Raw genomic sequence first — 21,768 nt, 5'->3', positions numbered from 1 at the left:
AAGCTGGCACGTCGCCTTGTATGGCGGGCCCGTTGAACGTTTACGACGCTCAATCAGCTTCCTTTGGTTCCCAGAAATTGCAGTACCGGACGCCGACTTACAGTGGGCGCAATTTCACAATCTTCTGGCCAGAGTTTCAAAAAGCGACTTCAGTCAAGAGAACGAGTCTGATGTTTTTTCACTTTGGTATAAACCAGGGGCGCGCATACATGACAGATAATTGTGCTGATTTTGCTGCACGTCCATCAAAATTGGCCCGCGAGGCTCGAGTACCTCAGCTGCTCTGTCGAGGTATCCGATGACCTGCGTGGCAGCGACCCTAACCCTATTCATAGAAACATTCCAAAACGTGCGGTGAAGCCATTCTCTGCTTGCAGTTGCCCACCGCACGTTCGCACGATAAGCCTAACCGTCTGGGGGCGTCCGCAACAACCGTGAACCCCCGTTTACCGCGACCCGCCTGCAAACTTTCCGAAAAAATATAACGGACATTTTGTAAATACTTTGGATGTTTTCTCATGTCGACGTTTGCTTAGTTTTTTTTTTTTTTTTTGCGTTACAGCGCCATCTGCAGGATTTCACCACTCAAGTCCCAACGGACTTTGTGACTTGCAACCAAAATCTATTTATATGCACGTTTTGATATTCCTCTCTCGGCGCCGTCCCTCTAATTACGACGTTAGCCCATTGTTTGCAGACTTGCACTTCTGCCGCGCCTTTAAATCAAGAGCAAGCGAGGCCCGCGCCCGCGCACGCCCCCCCCCCCCCCCCTTGCGCGTGCACGACGTCTTGCACGTTATTAATGAGGTCGGCGGACGACAACAGCTGCTTGCCATTCAGGACAGCTCCAGAAGTTTTTTTAACTCAGCCCCTTTCTTCACACTCTTCGGTTGTCGAGATTTCCTGTGCGCACGCGCAGAAAGGAGGAGAGGAGGGAGAAAGAGAGAGAGAAAGGGAGAGAGAGGGAGGGAGGATGTAGACGCGCCGCGCGCGCACCGCTGGAAGGAGAAGACGACGACGACGAGGAGGCTGAAGGCCGGGCCGTTAGGGTTCTTTCTCGCGTCCACATCTGGATTAACAATTTAGACTTTTGGAATCTCCGCTCGAGTTTTTGGTGCTCGACTATGTGTCCTCTCAAATGGGTGCCAACAACGGAAAACTGTATGGAAGCGAGGGTGAGTGCTCCAAAGTGGCAAACTTTTGGCGTGCGCGTGGACCTCAAAAACTAAAATGCAACTTAATGTGCAGTTGGAGCAAGTAAGCATGCATGAGTGCAGCCAGGGAAAATTCTTTTCTTCTCCATCTGACAGTCACATTACAACTGCTGCTTTTCATTCTTGTCACCCAAAAAGGGGGAGCTTACGTAGCTACACAACACAACTCTCTTTATGTATGTGCAAGATGAAGTCAATTGCATTCTGACAGGCAGCCACGTTTGAATGAAGGCACAAGAAAACAGACACAAAAAAAGACTCCAGCCACACTCGCCAGTTGCCTTTTACCGTAAAGACATCACTGTAATTTGGAACAGCAACACGTTCAAACCCAAGCGTATCATCTGATTAGCTTGAGCCTAACATATGATGCATGATGAGCATCATTCCATCCATCCTACTGCAGAGGCGCCAAGGACTTCTTGACAAGAGTCAGGAGCTTTCTTTGCACGCCGCTGTCGTTTGAACGCCACGTGCAAAAGCACCGGAGGAATTTCATCTGGCAGAGCAAAGCTTTCATCACCGGATGCAGCGCTGGGGGCTCCAAACCATTTTTTGCATATGGCCACTGAGTTTTGTGGTGCCTTAAACTGAAGCAAGACGTTTTGGAGGGCTACGCAACTTGGCGACGGAGACTCACCGACGGCTCGCATTGCTATCGTGAAAGTAATTGTTTTGGAAAACTTGATATGTCTCTCCCGACTCATGGAAATGACGAGTCGAGATTCAGGGTCCTTCGTCATCCGCCTGACTTTGCAGCGCTTCACAATGCCGAGTTTCTTTCCGCCTCGGGCCTCTTCCATCGAAAAACACACTTGACAAATATCGAGTCTATCGAGTGAACTTTGTCCATCCACAGAGGGAGAGTGCTTCACTTAAATGGAATGCCGCACAAATCTCGGGAGCGCTTATTTCTTTTCTTTTGAAGCACGGATGTTGCGATAACGCCATTCCACAACGGCGATACAATCTCCCGACTCGAAATGTCAACTTCACCTCTGCGTTATCATCGCAAAGGCCTAATCTTCCAGCTTGGACACACTCCTCCCCCAAATCTCAGGCATGCCACAGTATTTGTGTCCGCCCGGCCTAAATGTTTGGATAAATAACATTCCTTCCTGATCCCATCCTAAGTCAATACCGGCGGAGAAAAGATTGGAAGTTGTGATGTTTAAAATACCAGCGCCGCCCGCCACACGACGTTCCCAAGGAACAGGAGCGGCCGGTCCCCCAAGACGATCGCCACTTGGCCTACTTTTGAGAATCATGAATCGAAATAGCCCCGCTGTCCCCGTTTTTTGCAAAACCGAGTGACGAGCAAATGCCAGAAAACGAGCATGACTGGAGCAGAAAAGAGTTTCAAGTTGTGCTCTTCTTCCTCCACAGGGAAAGGCAGCTCCAGCATCTCATCCGACATAAGTTCCAGTACGGATCGCACGCCCACCAAAGCTCCCAAGAATGCGACTCCCGGCGAAGGTAAAGCATCTGGTGCTCATTAAGTCACAGCGCCCCCTTCCCCCCCTCCTTCTTTGTCCCCTCCCATTGGCCCTCTTCCCTCCTCATCCACGCTTTGCGCTGCCTATTTTGGGAGAGGAACCTGGCTGCTCCTGGGATGACCCTCATTCAAAGGCAAACTCGTAGGAATGTATTCAAACTAGGCAATACTGAGTAGATTCAACTGAGACGGGAAGTCAAGGTAAATAACGCTGACACGGAAAGCTCACTCCCGCAGTCCAAAAAGTCTGCTGGGAAAAATGTTTGCACGCAAGGCGACTTCACGCTTGCATCTCAAGCGTGACAGACGCAACTCGAGTTCCGCTTGGCAAACAGCTGCGCGGCACGGAAGCGTCGCTTAAGCGGCTGTCGCCGAAGGACAGCCATTGCCAGGTGATGGCTTACAACAGGCCGGCAATTCTTGCTTCCATTTATGGAGCTTTAGACAAAAACCCGACATTATTCATCGTCAGCAGTTTTTTTGTCGCCCCGCTAGTGGCGTAACATGTTCATGCGGGTGACCAGACGAGGCGGCTCTCTGACGGGAGCCGACAAAGACGCAATTCTAGCCGAGCTCTTCCAAGATTTGTCGGGGTAGTTTGCGCCCTGGCCACAATTGATTGACAACCCTGGCCAGACGACACGACAGAAGCTCCGTCTTGTAATTTGCTTCACACGCATTTGCCCAAACAGGGCTCCCAAATGTTTACCAGTTGAAGACATATCCAATCTTTTTACGGCACCACCAGAACCGCCGCGGGGTTGTAATTAGGCTGAGTGGTGCAAAGTGCTAGCATGTCATTACCTCCGCAGTTTTGGTGCCGTCGGTCTGTGTCGCCGAGCAAAGGCAGCGTGAGCGCCGCTGTTTACGTGAGGACACGGGACGGGCGGTGACGTCACCCGCTCAGAGAGACAGCAAAAAGACTTATGTCGAGGATCCATGTCTTGAGCAGTTTCCCAACTTTTTTTTCAACCACCACACACCTTTTCATTGGAAAACATCTCAAGGCACACCACCAACAAAAATCTGTTAGGTGCTACACCAGCTATATTAAAATTATTTATATTACAACTATATATATGGATATATAGATATATATATATATACATACGTATATATATAATTTCTTTTAAATTCCATTTCTTTTTTTAAATAAAAAGGTTTTAGACAGTGTAAGGAATAAACTATTGAAAGTGATTAAAATCCAAAAGAATCTGATTTAGACTAAATATTGTGACAATAAGAACAAAGTCGCGTTTAAAAACGCTCTGCTTTTCTGACAGCAGCTAAGTGGCTATCACAGACGAGGTGTCATGACTTGACTGTCGGTGGAAATGAACACTCCAGGTTCTTCGGTTGAACTACATGCCGGGATTTCCGTTAGTTAGCGAATGCACCACAATAGTCACCGTTATCAAAAGCACACAGCAACAAACTGAAGACGTTCCGATGCAGCACAATCAGACCAACACATGATTCTCAGATTAGCCACGCATGCGCGATTAGCAAGTGGCTGACCAGGCCTTGCGCTAACTGACCAGTGATTTGGTGATCCTAATTACAATGCACGCTGTAATTAATATTGGACAATTTCCCATGGCACAGCTGAATATCTCTCACAGCATACTGTGGTTGGGAAATACTGGTCTAGAGAATGGTGGTGGTGTGCAGATAAAGGGTTGGGAGCAGGGCAGTCCGCTTCCTGACAGTGGCGTCTATTGTCCCACGACTTGCGTTGTGACCTCAGCGCTTCCTGGAACGAAGGCTTTGGCGATAGTGCCGCTCGCTAACTTCCACGTATTCAATTCCAATCCAGGCAGCATCCCGGGCTCCTTGTTGCTTGCCGCAATGGTGCCGTACACAAACCGACGCAGCCGGAAAACTTGCACCTTTTGACTCGGCCGAGCTCCGTCTACGTGGGAGCGCTGAACTGGCCTGAAAAAAAAAAAAAGAATCCCCGCAGTTTGAGTTTGCAGTCACTCCACCCGTGCGCTTGCCTCCATCTCTGCTAAAGTCGGCAGGCGCTCCTGCCAATTTATCTTCCTTCCTTTTCCTCTCGCTTCCTTTGGAAGGGCCATAAAGATAGAACGGCATCAAAAATGGGTATCAAAGCGGCGGCTAAGTTGACACTAATTGGATTCCGCCGCCGCCGCGCCCCGCTTGCCTCGCACCACCGTGGATCCAATTTGGCTGTTAGCGGCAAATTATTCCAGCCCGAATGTGCCTCGGCGCAGCTGCCCTGTTCGTTCACTTCGGCGGCGAAGTCCAGATGTTTGACTCGTTTGCCTCGATTTCCCGCGGCACACTCCAGCGCGTGAGTCAACACGACGTTGGTGCGACGGCCACGTGCGGATTCCACTGGGTTGATTCACGAATGAAGTCAATGTCCTTTTGCTCACATCACATGTTCTTCATCAGGGGTTGTCATGGAGACAAAAAGTGTTGTCACGCAAACTGTGCACTTTTCCTCATCCCTGTAGGCTTTCCGTCTCACCACCGACATGCAAACATGCAGCAATTGAACGACAACCCAAATGACGTCATGAGAGAAAAATGAGAATGTAAAGAGTAAAATTATCTTCTTAGTCAGGACTGTACATAGCGTAGTGTTCCTGTGCCTTGAAGAGGTGTAAAGTTCCGCCTTTTAGATTCTGTCAGGAAGCCAAAATGTGTTGGCAGCAACTGGTGCAAAAAATGACCGCAGCACACTTGCGCCTGCGTCCGGATGTGCGATTTAAGTCCCAGCCGAGCTTTCTTCAAAGCTAGGCGACTTGATCCACAAGAGTCTGCGGATGTCATCAGACTCCGAGATGGAGTCCGGGTCTGGAATAGCCATCGTCGTCCTTCCCACTGACAATCCCGACACGCAAATCCACACGGGGGCCAACGTGACAGGCAGACGCTGACGTGCGGCGTACAACCGGGCTGACCGATGGCCCGGAGTGATGCCTCCAACATGCTTTGATTGGTCATGTCGTCTCCTTCCACGTCACGGCGGTTCAGGTGCGGATTCCAGCACAAGGACGGCGAGTCCGGGCCTCAAGTCGTCGTCTCTGTCCTCTCCGGCGCTGTCCAGCAACGGCCACGACAGCAACTCCACGTCGTCGTCGTCGGCCGCCGCGTCCGAGACGGTGGCTGTGGTCCACCCACAGCCAGGCTCCCGAGGCCGCACCTGCAGGGGCCACTGCCCCGCCGACCTCCTCCCTGACAGCGTCCTGCTGCGGATCTTCTCGCACCTTTCCACCAACCAAGTGTGCCGCTGCGCCCGCGTATGCCGCCGCTGGTACAATGTAGCCTGGGACCCGCGGCTATGGCGCAGCGTGCGGCTGGCCGGCGAGCTGCTGCAGGCCGACCGCGCCGTGCGGGCGCTGACCCGCCGGCTGTGCCAGGACACGCCTAACGTGTGCCTGGCCTTGGAGACGGTGGTGGCGAGCGGCTGCAAGAGGCTGACAGATCGCGGGCTACACGCGCTGGCCCAGTGCTGCCCGGAACTGCGCCGCCTGGAGGTGGCCGGCTGCTACAACATCTCCAACGAGGCCGTGTTTGAGGTGGTGTCGCGATGCCCCAATTTGGAGCACCTGGACCTGTCAGGTAGTCAGTCCTTCACGAGGCTCACCTGCATGCTCATGCATGTTTCTGACAGGACAGCACTTTTCTTGAGCTTAATGATGAATAGAAATAAAAAAAGATTAATTCATTTGGTTCAGTTTTTGTTGCTCTCGGCCGCAGGCTGCTCCAAGGTGACGTGCATCAGCCTGACCCGCGAGGCGTCGCTGCAGCTGTCCCCCCTGCACGGCCAGCAGATCTCCATCCACTACCTGGACATGAGCGACTGCTCCTGCCTGGAGGACGAGGGTCTGCGCCTCATTGCGGCGCACTGCCCCCGCCTGACACACCTCTACCTGCGGCGCTGCGCGCGGCTTAGCGACGAGGCGCTGCGCCACCTGGCCCTGCACTGCCCGTCCATCCGCGAGCTCAGCCTGAGCGACTGCCGTCTGGTGGGTGACTTTGGCCTGCGCGAGGTGGCCCGCCTGGAGGGCTGCCTGCACTACCTGAGCGTGGCCCACTGCGCGCGCATCACCGACGTGGGCATGCGCTACGTGGCGCGCTACTGCCCCAAACTGCGCTACCTGAACGCCCGCGGCTGCGAGGGCCTGACGGACCAGGGCCTGGGCCACCTGGCGCGCAGCTGCCCGAAGCTCAAGTCGCTGGACGTGGGCAAGTGCCCGCTGGTGTCCGACGGCGGGCTGGAGCAGCTGGCCCTCTACTGCAGCGCCTTGCGCCGCGTCAGCCTGCGGGCCTGCGAGAGCGTGACGGGACGCGGCCTGCGGGCGCTGGCCGCCAACTGCTGCCAGCTGCAGCTTCTCAACGTGCAGGAGTGCGAGGTGTCGCCCGAGGCGCTGCGCTTCGTGCGACGACACTGTCGCAAATGCGTCATCGAGCACACCGACCCCGCCTTCTATTGACAAACGACTGACGGACTCCCGCTATACGCGGAATGTATCGAACATATATATTTATCTGTGAATATACACAGCAAAGGAGAAGCCAGTGGTGCCTTGAGATACCGATGACCCCTCCCGTCTGGATTTTTAGCTTTGACTTTAAAGTGTAAACTTGACGTCGGCACTAATGCATCGCTAGCGGGACCTATTCGTGACAAAGTACCCTAAAGCCTGAACCAAATGTCGCAGAGTTGACGTCTGCAAGCAATATAACCAGATAGCTGCTGCCTTCTAGCGGCGCAGGTCTGAAGCGCACTTGTAGTTGCATCTCAACTTCAATTTCAGCCGGTCGACCTTCCTGAAATGTTAATCGTTTATATTTCTCCGGATTTCTTTAGATTTAAGCTTCAGCAGCGAACGCTTGCCCGCGTGTTGTAGATATTATAGCAGCAAGGGGACGTTTTTTTTTTTTTTTTTTAATAACCGGACAGCAATGACGTCACAATTCTTTGTTTTTTTGTTGGGGGTCAAGACGCGCAAGAACATAGAACGTGCTGCTGATATCTTGCGGCAGTAAAATGAGGTCATCAAACCATGAGTGTGTCTACAAATAATTTTTTCTCTTTTGCGGTTGGACTTAATCAATTTGGTGTCGACAAACCACAATTGCAGTTTCCTTCCCGGTGTGTTCTATTTCTCACCCCGCCGACACAGAAATCGGGTCACTCCATTTACATGTGGTCACTTTGCATTGGTTTTGCCGATGCTCGGGCCAGGGGAGTCTAGTTTTGGAGTGGGGAAAAAGTCTGAAAATGTTCATGCATCTTTCTCCACGCACGCAGCCTGAGGCCAAGATGCGGCAAGTTGGACGGAGTACGAAATGCCGCTCGCGTTTGGAGATCTAATCAGCAATGTAGATGGTCTTGAACTTCTCAAACAGGACCACATCGCTCTCCAGCTGCTTCATCTCCGCTTCCAGCTGCCCCTTGCGAGTCTTCCTCATCGTCGTGTCCACAACCACCGGCAGGTGCTGGTACTTGTCGTTCAGCTTGGCCAAGATGCTCTTCAGGCTCTTAGGGGGAGACAATGCAACTTCAGAGATTGTTTTGCCAGTTCCGCTTCAACGGGGAGTCACACCTCCAGGTTGGCCTGCCGCTCCTCATCCGACAGCTGCCTCAAGGCGCTACGCTCCTCCTCCACAAACTTGTAGTCGTCTACGGCTCTCTGCGCTTCCTCGCTGCGATGCCGCAAGTACTGGGGCACCTGGCCGTAGCCCTGAAGGTGGCCGAGACACAGATTAGGGAGCTTCCAGTTGTTAATGTAAATGAGACGTTTTGTCCCACGTGTGAACTGGCTTTGCCCTAGCGGCCACATTTGGATTCAGGGAGCCAGTTAATCTGGAAGCGAGTTGAACCGTAACACTGGAATGCGTCCACAAATGACTATTTGGGGCGCGCCTGTTTCGATGCCAAAAATTGATACGCCATATTGTGACCGCAAGTTGTGCACTTGTTGTTTCTCTATTTATTTCTTTGCCGCCATGCCACGTCTGGAGCTCTGTAGAGGTTTGAAGGTCTCAGACGTTTGTCTCGCGCTGCTTTTAATCATTACCTTTTTCTTGGTGTACTTGGGGACCAGTCCCGAATGTTCCAGGAGCGCCTTGTGGCCTCGGTTGGTGTCGACGGAAACAACCTGCTGTCTGGTGGTCGTGGGCTTGATGATGTTTCTCTTGGTGCAGAGGCCCTCAGGCGGGTGTTCTGACCTCAAGGGGACGGCCGGTTTCTTTGCGGTGCACATGCGATGAAAACGTTCTTTTGCTGCGTGACAAAAGGGAGTGAAACGATCAAACAAGTAGCCGGATTTATATGGGTTGGTGAGGCAACTCACTTTCCGGCACTTTGGAATGCTTCTTGAGGTATCTTTCTGGAGAGGGAGCCTCCACTTTTGCTGGTCCCATCGTTTTCATTGCATTCTTGAGCGGCTTGTCCTTCAGGGTAACCACTGGTCTGAATTTGGGCGTGTTCCTGCAGAAACAGTGCAGAATGAATAGCGGCTATTAAAAATAAAAAAATCTGTGAAATCTTCCCGAGTATCTCCCCAGACACGAATCCAATCCCTAAAAACTCCCAGCTGACATATGATCTTAGCTTTTATTTTATTTTTTCGCTGACTTACTTCGGCTTTTTACTGTCGGGTAAATAGTTGTAGATGCTCTCTTGGGGAAAAATCGTCTTCGCCATGTTGAAAGTGTTACACGGAGTTGAAAAGAAGTCGTCAAATGGCAGGAAAATACGCAAACGAGCCGCGCTAACCAACCTTAGTTGGAAAGTTCACTGAGGACTCTGCATTGGCTTGTTGCTATGCAACCTGTGTGGACGGTACGTTGCATTTAGTTGCGGTCGTAAATTACTAGACCCTTGTTATTTTACTGGCTTCAGTTTTTTAAGTGTTGTCATTTATGAGCATTCTAACTGTACGCTGTATTCTGCTTTAGGACGACGATTAACCCACGTCTAACTAACTAAGTTAAATGGTTCCGATAGTGAAGCGTGATCGGAAATGGCGAAAGTTGCGTCGAGGGGGACCGTCTGTCAACATAAGCTCGAGTTCCAAGCCGAGCACATTTAAGCATCGCACACGCTTGTTTTGCTCCTAGCGTAGCGCAGCAACCTGCACAGGCTTGTAAATCACCTGGCTCCAATTCGTCCAACAGAAAGATAAAACGCAAGAAATAATGAAGCCTGCCGTCGACGAGATGTTTCCGGAAGGAGCCGGACCGTATGTGGATCTGGACGAGGTTTGTCAGCCCGTTTTTATAAACAACACGGCGAAAGCTAGTTAACATTAACACTGCTCTGAATGATACGGGCTGGTGCTTGCATTGTACGCACGTCTTTAGGACACCGACAGCAGTATATTTTTTTTAGCGGTATATATATATATTTTTTTAAATCACTAGATTGACAGTGAAGAAGCGATATAATTTTATTGCACCGCTGCGTGTGTGCAGGCAGGGGGCAGCAGCGGCCTTCTGATGGACCTGGCAGCCAATGAGAAAGCAGTTCACCTGGACTTCTTCAACGGTAAACATTGCGAATCACGCATCCATTTAACAAAGCGACAAAACATCTAAAAGTCGTTATTTTTTAATATGTGACAGGAATAGACAAAATATGTTAATTAACAAGCCATGAATGACTTTCATATCAAGGAATCCTGCATTTTCTCATATAAAAGTTTGGTGAAATATGTTTGAGTGTAATATACACCTTTCATTTAAATATACGGCAAATTAGTGTTGAGATTGCAAAATTACTAATTACTAATAATCAAATTCATCAAAAAATTGTTTTACAATGTTATTTGCCCTGTTTTTATTTATTCATATTTAGAGTGGTAAAATTTAGTTGAATAGCTCTGACATAAAACTTTTCATTTCTGTGCCAGGTGGCGCCCACAACCAAGGTTAAAAAAAGAACCATAGCTAATGTGTTTTGTTTCCCGCAGTGTTTGGCCGCCGGCTCAACACAATTTAGGCTGAGCGGGACGGGAGCAGAGCGAAAAGCGCTGATTGTTAACGACGCGGTAAAGATGCATTATGACGGAAACGCAGCAGGGCGCCTCGCCACTCGGCCGCTTTGAACGCGCACGCCAACGAGCACACGCGGCGCCTGTTAACGGCGCGCATGCGCGTTAAGTCGGCACATGAGAAGCGGGCGGCGTCTTCCCAAATACATTACTGCAGTACCAAGACCATCAATTTCAAAAGCTGGCTTTTCTGATTAATTAATTCGCGGGAACTTGTTTTTGGGGATGAGCAAAGGAAATAAAGAAACTCAAAGACTAGCATGTTACAAAACATCAACTAACTGGTTTTCTTCCCACTTTCACTTTTTCTGTCTGCTTTCAGACTTTGAAGACCTTTTTGATGACGATGATCTGCAGTAACTGTCTACCCGCACGCACACCTGAAATGAAATGAAATAACTTGTCCAATAAAAGTCTTTAAAAAACAGCCGGCGCAACCAGGTGTTTTCCTCCCAATCGTGGGCATGGCGGACATTCCAGCTTTGGAGAAAATTATGCGTATGCATTTTTGGGGCAGGTTTGGGGGACCAGAAACACCTGTTAGCGAAACGTAATTACATACGAGACGCCAGCTAAAACGGCCGCTAAATGCTTGGCCACATTATGCGAGAGGTGGAGAGTTCAATGCGGACGTTGTTTAGCGCACGATGCACGCATGATCGCAAAGGCCCGCGCGCTACATTAGGGTCACGCCGGCTTCGTTACCATGGCAACAAAGATCCGGCCCACAAAACGAGATGCTTCGACGTGATTGTCCGCCTAGGAACCGAAGCCTCGACGACGGCACGTGCAAATGTGTCTCTTGAAGGCGCAAGTATGGCGGACTGCAGTCAAGCAGATTCCTCACGTGCAAAACAGCTGGCGCTGGTGCATGTGCGTGCACTCGTGCTGAGCTACAAGCTGCTGTTTTGCCATTGCCGGTTTGGCGGTGCACGCCAAGAAGAGCTTATGTGGCTGCGTCTTCCAGTACCTCGCCAACCTCGGCCTCGCAACACTCTGTGTGTACTGAGAGGTGACTTCAGTGACAATAAAAGAAGGAAGCACTGTGCGTTGGGGTACACCGCCTTCCCCCCACCCGCAAGGATTTCCATCAATTTGAAGTATTGGCTTTTGGAATGCTGTTTCAGTTTACTTTTTGCATTGCGGCCTTGAAATGAACACTTCCACGCACCATATTGGAGTGAAGGCCCATGGCTCAGCATTGCCCCGAAACAAAAGGGAGGGGGGTGGCCCTCCCACCTTTTTTCTTCCGTCTTTTAATGACACTTCCTCGCAATGGCGCCGCCCTTGGCCGGCCAACGGGGGGCCCTGTTGAGGTGGCCCTCTGCTCTGTCTGCGTGTGTGTGCGTGTGTTAATGAATACCTCTTGTGAGCTTGTGAGGACGGGCCCGGTTTAAAACCTGGCCCAGGTCCTCGTGCAAGCCAGTCTGTCTCAGGGAGGTCTGCATCGCACACACTCGAACCGCCATCAATTCCTGTCATCAGAGCAACTTCAGGTAAGAGAACTTTTTTGACCTTGCGCAGTGCAGGTTCAAAGTAGTGTAGTAGTGTTTTTTTTTTTTTTTTTTTTACCACCTTGGTAGGAGACCGGACTAGAGCAGACGAGCAGAGTCATGGCTGCAGCGAGGAGGACCGGGCTCTCTGCCGTAACAGCGGCCGCCACGTTGGCCGCCATCGTGGTGGTCCTGCTGCTGCTGCCCGGTGAGTTGACCACAATGGAGCTGGGAACGGCACTCACCCAAAGTCAAAAGTGCGGACTGCTCAAAAGTTTTTGAGGGTGGCCGTCATGGAATAGGAGGTGGCAAAAGTATTCCCACCGATACAAGTACCGATACTTGTGGGATGATCAAAGTACAAGTACTGATTTGACTCATGGAGTCAAAGTTAAAATCATCTTTTACCTTTTTTTTTTTTTTTTGACACAAAGAAGCACATTTTCTGACATGCTGACAAAATCTGCAAGTCTGTCGGTGTCTGTCTCTCGGTCATAATCTAATATAGCTTTGCAACGGCTACATTCGTCTGTGTTTCATATTCATGGCCGATTACACCAAATATTCAAGCTGCTAAAAGGCTCGTGGTTCTTTTTTTCCATTCCTGCCACGATGGCGAGGAGCTCTGCTCATATGCTCTCTTTGTCTTAATAAAAATCAACATCATCGTTCCCTCCGCACACCTGCTTGGGGTCGGCAAAGGTGGGAGGTGGTTGGTCGCTTCGCAAGCCCCGCCCGTTCTTTTCCCATTTGAACAGCAGTGGCGTATTGTTTTGCCCCTGTTGAAAAAAATGACTACGTGTCAGCATTGCCTTTTCAAAGGCTTCCTTTGCTTTTACATGCGCCAGATGCAGGTTGATTGGGTCCAAAAAAAAAAAGCCTAAAGATCCTTCCATTCCCATCACAAGCAGCACTGAGAAAAATGTAAAACTCGTAAACGATACTTTTTACAAAAACATTTGACTCCGTCTTCCTATAAACAGCAAAATCTGAGACTGCTAATTTTGCAGCGGTGCCTCTTCTTGCTGTAAAACCCATTAGTGCTTCCTCAGCATCAAGTCATCATCGCCCTGCCGCTCGTCCTTCTGGAAAGCATTCACACCTTTCCCCTGCGGAGATGAAAGGAAAGCTGAATTCACTTATGGCGCAGCATGCGGCCCCGTGTTACGGGCCCACCTATAAAATGTACAAAGAGCTGCAGCCAGAAAGCCCTGCGGCGGCGGAGGCCAGCAACCGCCCGTGTAGTTAGCCAAACGTCCTCATGATAGGCACCCGGGCCACAAACTAATTTCTTCACATGCCTGGTCTTTGCTCTCTTGTGTTTGCAGCCGACGTTTCTGCGGGACCCGTCGCCAACCAGGCCAAAGAGGACGGTAAATGCAGCAACACCCGCCCAACATCCTTTCGCTCTACTTAAACTGTAGTTTGCAACTTTGGCCATCTCGGCGATGTGCAAACCATTAACGGTGTCTTTGTGTTGCCCTCAGCGAGAGGGGGGGGCATCCAGGCGAGGGCGGAGGCGGCGTCTGCCCACAGGAGACTGAGCCGCAACCGCAGGAACATCAGCTGGTACAAGCAGCACTCGGACTTCTGGAACTGGTACAAGTACTTCACCGACAACGGCAATCAGGAGGCGGTGAGTCCACGCTGTGTCGAAAATTGATCCGAATTCACGTTCGACAACATCGGCTAAACACACACATACACACAGGTCCAGGAGCTGGACCGCATCTACTTGGCCTACCTCCAGAACAAGAACCGTGCCGAAGGTCGTCGCTCCTACAAGGCCTACCTGAACCACCTGGGGGAGGTCTACAAGTCCTGCTCCGAGTCAGATGACCCCAACTGCGTGGCATCCTATATCAGCCGGCCCAAGCCCGAGCCCCCCAAGCCAGCGCCACTCAAAACCTGCGACCCCACCAAGGAAGCCTCCTGCCTGTATGCCGCCTTGATGGCCGGTAAAAGTCCCTACCTGCCGCTGGTGCTGCCTGCGTCCGTCCCGTCCCCGGCCAAGTCCCCTGCCCCTCTTTTTGTACGGTCTGCCGCCCCAGCCAAAGATCCTCAGCCGCCTCACTACTACTACGCGCCTTCGTCAGTCTCGTTCCTCTCCAAGGTATGACAGCACACAATATTGACTCGACTTTGCCATCAAACCGTTGACTCGATGGAGTACAAACGTTTACAGGAACAGAAGGCGGAGCTGGTGCGCATCTGCGGAGCCGATGATGTCGAGTGTCTGCAGTACCACCTGAGGGCTGCATACGGGTACCCGCCCGCCGCCGGGGCTCCTCCTGCCCACGCTCACCAGGGCTGCGACCCCCAAGTGGATCCTACCTGCAAGCCTTCGAAGAAGGCCCCCTACGGCCACTACCCGCAGTACCCCAGCTGTGACCCGCTCAGGGACCCATACTGCGCCTCCGCCGCCTCCCCACTGGTGAGTTGTCTACATCCTGGCAAGTACAGTGAACCCCTCTGTAGTACAGATACCTGAAAAAGGTACTCTAGTATCCTGACAGAAATGACAGCACACAATATTGACTCGACTTTGCCGTCAAACCGTCGACTCGATGGAGTAGAAACGTTTTCAGGAACAGAAGGCGGAGCTGCTGCGCATCTGCGGAGCCGATGATGTCGAGTGTCAGCAGTACCACCTGAGGGCCGCATACGGGTACCCGCCCGCCGCCGGGAGTCCTCCTGCCCACGCTCACCAGGACTGCGACCCCCAAGCGGACCCTACCTGCAAGCCTTCGAAGAAGGCCCCCTACGGCCATTACCCGCAGTACCCCAGCTGTGACCCGCTCAGGGACCCAAACTGCGCCTTCGCCGCCTCCCCACTGGTGAGTTATCTACATCCTGGGAAGTACAGTGAACTCCTCTGTAGTACAGATACCTGAAAAAGGTACTCAAGTATCCTGGCAGAAATGACATGCAGCTACATTTTTACTTCCAGGCTCCCCGGGCACACAACCTGCCTTCCCCGGCTGGCCCAGGGTCCTGCAACCCCCTCTTTGATGATGGTTGCAACCCCCTCACCGCCAGCAAATACGCCACGCCCCCTAAGGCGTACAAACAGGAGGCGAGCGAGGAGGCGGCTGCAATCCGCGCCCCCCCTCCCGCTGCTGACCATTACAGCAACCCTTACGGCATGTATAGAGATGCTAACGTTCATGCTAACAGAGTCGGCGACCCTTACTCCACGTATCATCAGGCTAGCGCCCCAGTTGAGCCGCCCGCCAACGACCCGTACGCGATGATGCGCCGCTTCATGGCGCAGGTTCAAGGCAGCGACCCGTATGCACCGCGCACGGAAGTGACGCCCGAAACGGACCCCAACGATCCCTTCTCGGCCATGAGAGATAGCGCTGCCATGCACCGCCACGGTGCCCGCCAGCAATACCTGTTCTCTCACCCTGAGGAGCCAACCAGGGAAGAGCGCCACCCTCTGGGCCCCCCGGGAAAAACCAGAGAAGGTTACGACTGCTACGTCGGGTATGACCGTGAGTGCTTCCCGCTGCAGCCGACTGAGCCCCGATCAGGTGTCCACCGCCGCGTCCCCTATCCCGCCGAATCCTACGAGCCCCACCTGAATGCCGACGGCACCCGCCGCGGCGTCTTGGAGCCGGCTAACCCGCACTGCGACCCTGAGTTTGATCGCGACTGCCGCTTGCGCCGCCTCGAACCCGAACAGCCCCGCCACGAGGTCCAACCCGAGCGCCGCCAAACCCAACCGGAGGCGTCAGAACAAGACCCAAACGAGGCCGAGCCTTACCAAAGTGGCCAGGAGGAGCCTTACGTCTCCAACATGCCGACGCCCCCTCAGGGAATGCCCAGCCTCCAGGACATACTGAGAAGCTACGGTGACCGCTTCCCTGAGCACGACGACTATCGCAAGAAGTAGAGCGCAATCGCGTACCAGTTTGCAGAGGGACTCGAAAACACAAACATCCCACCAGACCCTCATGCAATGCCAGTTCAATGAACATGAGCGTGGCCCTGCACTTGGATTCCACAGGGGGCACCCAAGCCTCACCAGACTTCCTCCAAGCAGTCTAAGCCGCATGATTTAAGTCTAGTTTACTTCTGCTTTGGAATATTCTATTAAAAAGCACTTGAATGCTGGTTTCAGCCACTTTTCATTCCTCTGTACCATTTGGATTCACATTGTTAGAATGTGTATTTCTCCTTCTCCTCCTTGCGCATAGCAGCTGAAGAAGTGGACAGATGACTTGAGCCATAGTGCTGAGACTGCACGTTTGAGACGCTGTCATAAGGGTCAAAGGTCATCTTCCCCTTCCAACCGTAGCTCGTTTCTCTGTCATTAACTTCCTTTCCCGCCATTTGAATTTCAGTTTGGCCTGACAAACCATCATTTTGACTAGAGTTACCACAGACTTGAGTCTAGTGGCTGAGTCTGTTTTAGCGTTACACAGCCATTGGCTTACACCCGCAGTAACTTCGTTAACGCTCAGCAATTTACCAAATATCATGTTTACTTGCTTCATCAGCAGGCATTAACCCTAATAAAGACGTGTGCGCCTGGTGTATGATTCTTTTATGTTATTCAGTTTGCCAAATTCAGTCTTTCTTTGGTTTTCTAACATGCTTATCATTATTTTTTTTTCCAACAATGCCTTTGGTGTTAATTTAACCTCACGTTTTTAACTTTCACTATATTCACTTTGGCGAGTTAGCGTTCTGCCTCTTCAGTCGTTATGGTCACGAAGATTGGCTAGTTAATGAAGACCGTAAACACAAAAAGAAATAAAAGTAGGATTAACAATCACCGCGACAGGGTGGAAAAAAAACCTACCCCCAATCGAGCGTTGACGCCGCTCCAGTCTTCGGCAACCGCAAAAGTTTGCCCTCCTCACATCCGGAATTTCCAAACGAATCCCGCGAATAATCCAAAATGAAGCAGTTTTTAAAACTAAAACTAAACCCTATTTGCTTCCTGGGGCTGAAAAACGGAATGTTAGGACGTGTGCCTTGCACTTGAAAATACGAAAGTAAACAGATGGAGAGTTCTGTTGGTGAAGGTCTAAAGCACGGGTGTCAAACTCACGGCCCGGGGGCCAGATACGGCCCGCCACATCATTTTATGTGGCCCGCGAAGACAATTTGTGCATCAAATTCGTGTCATTACTAGAATTGCAAATTGTCTTTACTTTTAATATATTTAAAAAAAAAGATTTGACCAGTTTTTACTCATCTGATTTGAAAAGAAGTTATTTGTCAGTTTGTTTTGTAGCTTTTACTGTATCTAATATGAGGTGCTCATACATTTATTTGGGTTGACAGTCATAATGGCCCTCCGAAAGAAGCTATGACTACAATGCGGCCAACGAAAAAAATGAGTTTGACACCCCTGCTTTAGTAGTATGAAGGTAAATGACATCAATGCAAAAATGGCTCATCTTGATGTCAACATTAGCCAAAATGAGGAAAATGTAATCGAAACGAAAACACTTTTCAATTTAACCAACCATTACAAACATGAATGTGCAAACAATGCTTTTAATCATGACTCGATTCATGACTTGATTCACGACATGAATCAAACATGAATCTAAATAAAAACATGTTTTATTTTATCCAACCATTAACATGAATGTGCAAACAATGTTTTTAATCATGTCACATGTTTAAACAATGTAAAAAATATAGATGCAATATTACAAAAATAAAATAAACATGTTAGCTATTTTTAATAAAGAACACAACTACTCAATTGTAATTTAATTATGTACATACTTTTTATGTACCAAATATCAAATAAACAAAGCAACCCGCTCAGCAAAACAAACAAAATAAACATCACTCTGTTTGTGGGCCTTTCCCCACTCAGAGCCTGTTTTCATTTTCAAGCCATTACTGTTTTTATTTGCTCATCCGTGTCCTCTTTGTGGGTTAGGGGCCGTTTGTGTTCAAGCACCTCCGGGACCTCTCTAGTCAAGAGACATCAGTCACTGTCTGTAATGAGCCACCAGAGCGAGTCTGGGTCGAGGACGGTCAGACAGACTCGGCGGCCGGTCGTTCACCTCGGAAGACCGGCGGACGGATGGCGGCGAGGCGTGAGCAGACGACGGCGTGGCGGGGCTCACACGGCGGTCGCGCAGGTCCGGCTGGACGCTGCGTAGCGTCTTGGTCACCATGGAGAAGGTGGAGCCTCCTTCCACGGCCGAGCATCTGAAGAAGGCTCTGAAACAGCGGTGGAACTACACACATGCACACACTGAGGACAGGCATGCAATTTAGCACATCTCAAAAACTTCAACCATCCATCCATCATCTGAACCCCTCTTCCTCACGAGGGAGTAGGCGGAGGACACCCCAAACTGGTCGCCAGCCAATGGCAGGGCACACATTATTGGCCTACTGAGCATGTTTTTGGAATATGAGAGCAAACCGTGGATAAACGTCTCCTGTTTTGAATGATGGAGGTTGCCGTCAAGTATACCTGCTTGTTCATGAAGATGTAGATGAAGGGGTTGACGACTGCCGAGGACTTGGCTAGCAGCGACGGCATGATACTGGCCTTCGGGCCGAGGGGTTCCCCAGTCCCGAAGGTGGCTATCAGGGCCACCACGCCGTAAGGCAGCCAGCAGAGGAGGAAGCAGAGCACCATGGTGACCACCATGACCAGCACCCGCCGCTCCCGCCGCCGTGTTGCCACAGAGCTGGTGCTGCGTGCCTGCAACAAGAGTCACAAAAAGTTTGCCTTAAAATGTTCTTAAGGACTTGCGAGTTTGTTTCCTACTTGTTTTTAGAAAATGGACAAAAATGAAGAAACCAATCGCGTACCGTCCATATTTTGACTATTTGCCGGCTGCAAGGTATCAAAGCTGAGCGTCTAATCCGCTTCCACCAAAAGACACATTCCTCGCATTGAAATTTTTGTCGGGCCAACAAAGGCTTAGCCGGCAGAAGTTAGCACGTCTCGCTAAGCAGAGCGAGGTCAATGATCAAGGTCGAGTTGGCTTACGCAAGATTGGTCAGCAAACAAGCGTCTTTGCGTTTTTAGCATCATTCTAAGTCCCGCAAGAAAAAGCCTCTTCCAAAGAAGGCCCCGCAAAAGAAGGTCTGCGAGCAGTCGGAGTCTGATGAGACAGAGGCAAACTTGGACCGTTTGGCATTTGGGGGGACAAGCCGTTCGTCGCTCGCTCACCTGCGTGATGGCGCGTAGCAGCTTGCCGTAGGAGAAGACGATGACGCCGAAGGGCAGCGCCAGGCAGAAGGCGAACAGGCATACCACGTAGGAGACGTTGTTGGCCGTCCGCGAGCGCCAGTCCACCGAGCAGGTGGTGCCGGGACCCTCGGGCCCGTAGCGGCTCCAGCCCAGCAAGGGCGGCAGCGTCCAGGCCACCGAATAGAACCAGGCGAAGCAGATGCCGGTCAGCGCCGGACGGAAGTCACGACCATCCGCCGCGTTAGGCGCTGTCATGGTGCGGTAGCGCTGGTACGACAGAACAGCCAGCGAGACCAGCGACACGATGCCTAAGTGGGACGAAGGTCGTCATGATCAACGGCGGACCCTGACCCCTACCCCGACTGGAAAAACAAGTTTTGCGTCGCAACCATGGAGACAGTGAGACGAGCAGGACCGCCTTGCTCTTCTCACCGTAGGACAAAACAGCGAATCAAATCCTGTGTTGCTGATTGCTCAATTGTCTGAAGCGACAAAATCAGATGCAATCAGCACTAATGAGCCCAGGCGAGAGCCGGTCCAGGAGACCCACTCCTCCCCTCCCCTCCCAAAACGGGCGCGAGGCAAACATGACTACGACATCCCTCTCAAAGCCACAGCCCACAAAACACGCAACTTGACTGGACTCACCCAGGCAGGCGTTGATGAAGCCATACCACACGCAACCCGCGCGCCCGATGAGCCATCGTCCGTGGATGCTGGCGGCGAAGCTGAAGGGGGTCCCGAGTACGCTGACCAGCAGGTCACTGAGCGAGATGCTGACCAGCATCAAGTTCATGGGCGTGCGCAGAGCCCGGTAGCGCAAGAACAGGGCCAGCACCACCGAGTTGCACACCAAGCCCAGCGTGCCGATCGAGCCCAGGCACACGGCCACCACGAGGTGACCCGTCGGGCTGAGCGACGGCGGCGAGCCGGATACCTCTTCGTACTTGGCCGTGGCGGCGGCGGCAGCGGAGGCGCCTCCACCCTCAGGGCAGTGCGCGCAGCTCAGGCTCACGTCGCAGTCGATCATACCGCCGAATTCGGACCCGAGTCAAGTTCACTCAAGCCATCTGAAGGAGGAAGACGAGAACGATGAGGCGCGCGGCGGCCTCCGTCCCGTGCGCCTTTTACGCACAGAAGTAGCATGGGGCTGCTACGGCTGACAAGAGGATCAAGCTGGTGAGCGGGTCGAGACTCGGCTCAACGAGAGGACAAGTGTGGTGGTGGTGGTGGCTCCGCCCCCTTAGTGCGCTTCTTCTTCGCCTCACAAGTCTGACGCAGGTCAAGTCTGCGCTTTTCTCACCCAGTGCGCGCGCCGCGGAGTCGCGCACTCAAGAACAATCACAGTCAGCGTGTGTTCAACTTTCACAGATTCGATTAGTGTCCGGGTGATGCGCCGAGGGGCCAATTTGCATTTTTTTGTTGTTCATGGCACTCGGGTGCCTACCTCGTTTTGTTTTTGATGTTCCTCCCGGCCTCCTCGAGGGAGAGGAACATCTCCGACACCTTCGATCGCGCTCCGGTTCAAGGATGAGTCACTTGGCCGACTTGTTCTCTGAATCTTCGTGATTGCAGCCTTTCGCTTAGCAACATGCGATCTATAAGAGGGAAGGAAAATGATTACAAACGAGAACGAATCAATTCGGACTGGAGGGCGGCACGATTGACAATCTGAAAGCTACACTAAAGAAATGTGCAAATACATTCATGTGTGTGGGTACTGATAGTTTAGGCCGGGAGGGATCCGCAACTTCTTCACAGGCGCTGTTTACGTTCGTCAAGGTCACGCGCGTGGGGCAGAAGAGGTGGGGGAAAAATCCCAAATTACATTCACGAAGCAGAAAACTTCTAAAGCAGCTGCGAAAAGACACAAACACTCTCTTCTTGTCGGTTTCCGCTGAGTCAAAGTGCCCCGGTGGGCTTTTGCGCGACGTGATACGCCAAGCCTGCATGTGCAGACGCACGTTCGCCGTGCAAGGTCATCTTTAGGGATAAAAAAAAAAACCAACAACTCCAAAGTGGCTGCTGCTGACCGGGCCTTTCCCTTTCGGAAAAGTATGCCGCCCGACATAATGCGGCAACTGACTCAAAGGTCGTCGCAGATGCCGCAAAGCACCAACTCTTACCGGCAACGGAATTTGCTTTTATTTGGCGCGATTTTCTGGTCGCCCCAATAACGCTCTCAAATAGATAACGTCGTTAGTTTGCTGTTTGTATGCCAGCTGTCAAAACTTTGAAAATAGGCAAATAGAAAATTGCGCAATGCACGCGGAAGGAGTGGAAATAGCCACAACCGTCAGAAGGTCAAGTTGAGGACAGGCTGGCCGGCCAGCTGTGACCCATCATT

The 21,768-nt window shown here is 51.6% G+C and overlaps 5 protein-coding genes across 5 annotated transcripts; 3 read left to right on the top strand and 2 right to left on the bottom strand.

Annotated features, from left to right (window-relative positions):
- The first annotated feature begins 724 nt into the window (after positions 1-724).
- Positions 725-7,677, top strand: LOC119139313 (F-box/LRR-repeat protein 7-like). The gene is made up of 4 exons (XM_037279879.1): positions 725-1,175; positions 2,601-2,690; positions 5,713-6,300; positions 6,439-7,677. The coding sequence occupies exons 1-4, from the start codon at positions 1,139-1,141 to the stop codon at positions 7,173-7,175; spliced, it is 1,452 nt and encodes a 483-aa protein (XP_037135774.1). The 5' UTR covers positions 725-1,138; the 3' UTR covers positions 7,176-7,677.
- A 78-nt stretch (positions 7,678-7,755) lies between these two features.
- Positions 7,756-9,639, bottom strand: LOC119139314 (enkurin-like). The gene is made up of 5 exons (XM_037279880.1): positions 9,330-9,639; positions 9,042-9,178; positions 8,766-8,971; positions 8,292-8,429; positions 7,756-8,226 (listed from the first exon to the last, which is right to left on the bottom strand). The coding sequence occupies exons 1-5, from the start codon at positions 9,392-9,394 to the stop codon at positions 8,056-8,058; spliced, it is 717 nt and encodes a 238-aa protein (XP_037135775.1). The 5' UTR covers positions 9,395-9,639; the 3' UTR covers positions 7,756-8,055.
- Positions 9,640-9,746: 107 nt separating this feature from the next.
- Positions 9,747-11,169, top strand: cops9 (COP9 signalosome subunit 9). Its single transcript, XM_037279881.1, has 3 exons — positions 9,747-9,951; positions 10,165-10,237; positions 11,065-11,169. Exons 1-3 carry the CDS (start codon positions 9,889-9,891, stop codon positions 11,100-11,102), a joined length of 174 nt encoding a protein of 57 aa, XP_037135776.1. The 5' UTR covers positions 9,747-9,888; the 3' UTR covers positions 11,103-11,169.
- An 888-nt stretch (positions 11,170-12,057) lies between these two features.
- and1 (actinodin1) lies at positions 12,058-16,353 on the top strand. The gene is made up of 8 exons (XM_037280017.1): positions 12,058-12,238; positions 12,326-12,443; positions 13,564-13,608; positions 13,723-13,871; positions 13,947-14,348; positions 14,421-14,669; positions 14,812-15,072; positions 15,186-16,353. The coding sequence occupies exons 2-8, from the start codon at positions 12,356-12,358 to the stop codon at positions 16,131-16,133; spliced, it is 2,142 nt and encodes a 713-aa protein (XP_037135912.1). The 5' UTR covers positions 12,058-12,238; positions 12,326-12,355; the 3' UTR covers positions 16,134-16,353.
- Positions 16,354-17,729: 1,376 nt separating this feature from the next.
- On the bottom strand, positions 17,730-21,117 carry tmtopsb (teleost multiple tissue opsin b). Its single transcript, XM_037280023.1, has 4 exons — positions 20,070-21,117; positions 19,401-19,729; positions 18,693-18,926; positions 17,730-18,450 (listed from the first exon to the last, which is right to left on the bottom strand). The coding sequence occupies exons 1-4, from the start codon at positions 20,449-20,451 to the stop codon at positions 18,199-18,201; spliced, it is 1,197 nt and encodes a 398-aa protein (XP_037135918.1). The 5' UTR covers positions 20,452-21,117; the 3' UTR covers positions 17,730-18,198.
- Positions 21,118-21,768: the final 651 nt, after the last annotated feature.

The sequence above is a fragment of the Syngnathus acus genome, chromosome 20 (assembly GCF_901709675.1).
Source record: "Syngnathus acus chromosome 20, fSynAcu1.2, whole genome shotgun sequence".
Classification (NCBI taxonomy): Eukaryota; Metazoa; Chordata; class Actinopteri; order Syngnathiformes; family Syngnathidae; genus Syngnathus; species Syngnathus acus.
Note: the sequence above shows the minus strand (reverse complement) of the source record. Positions and strands in the feature narration are given on the sequence as shown.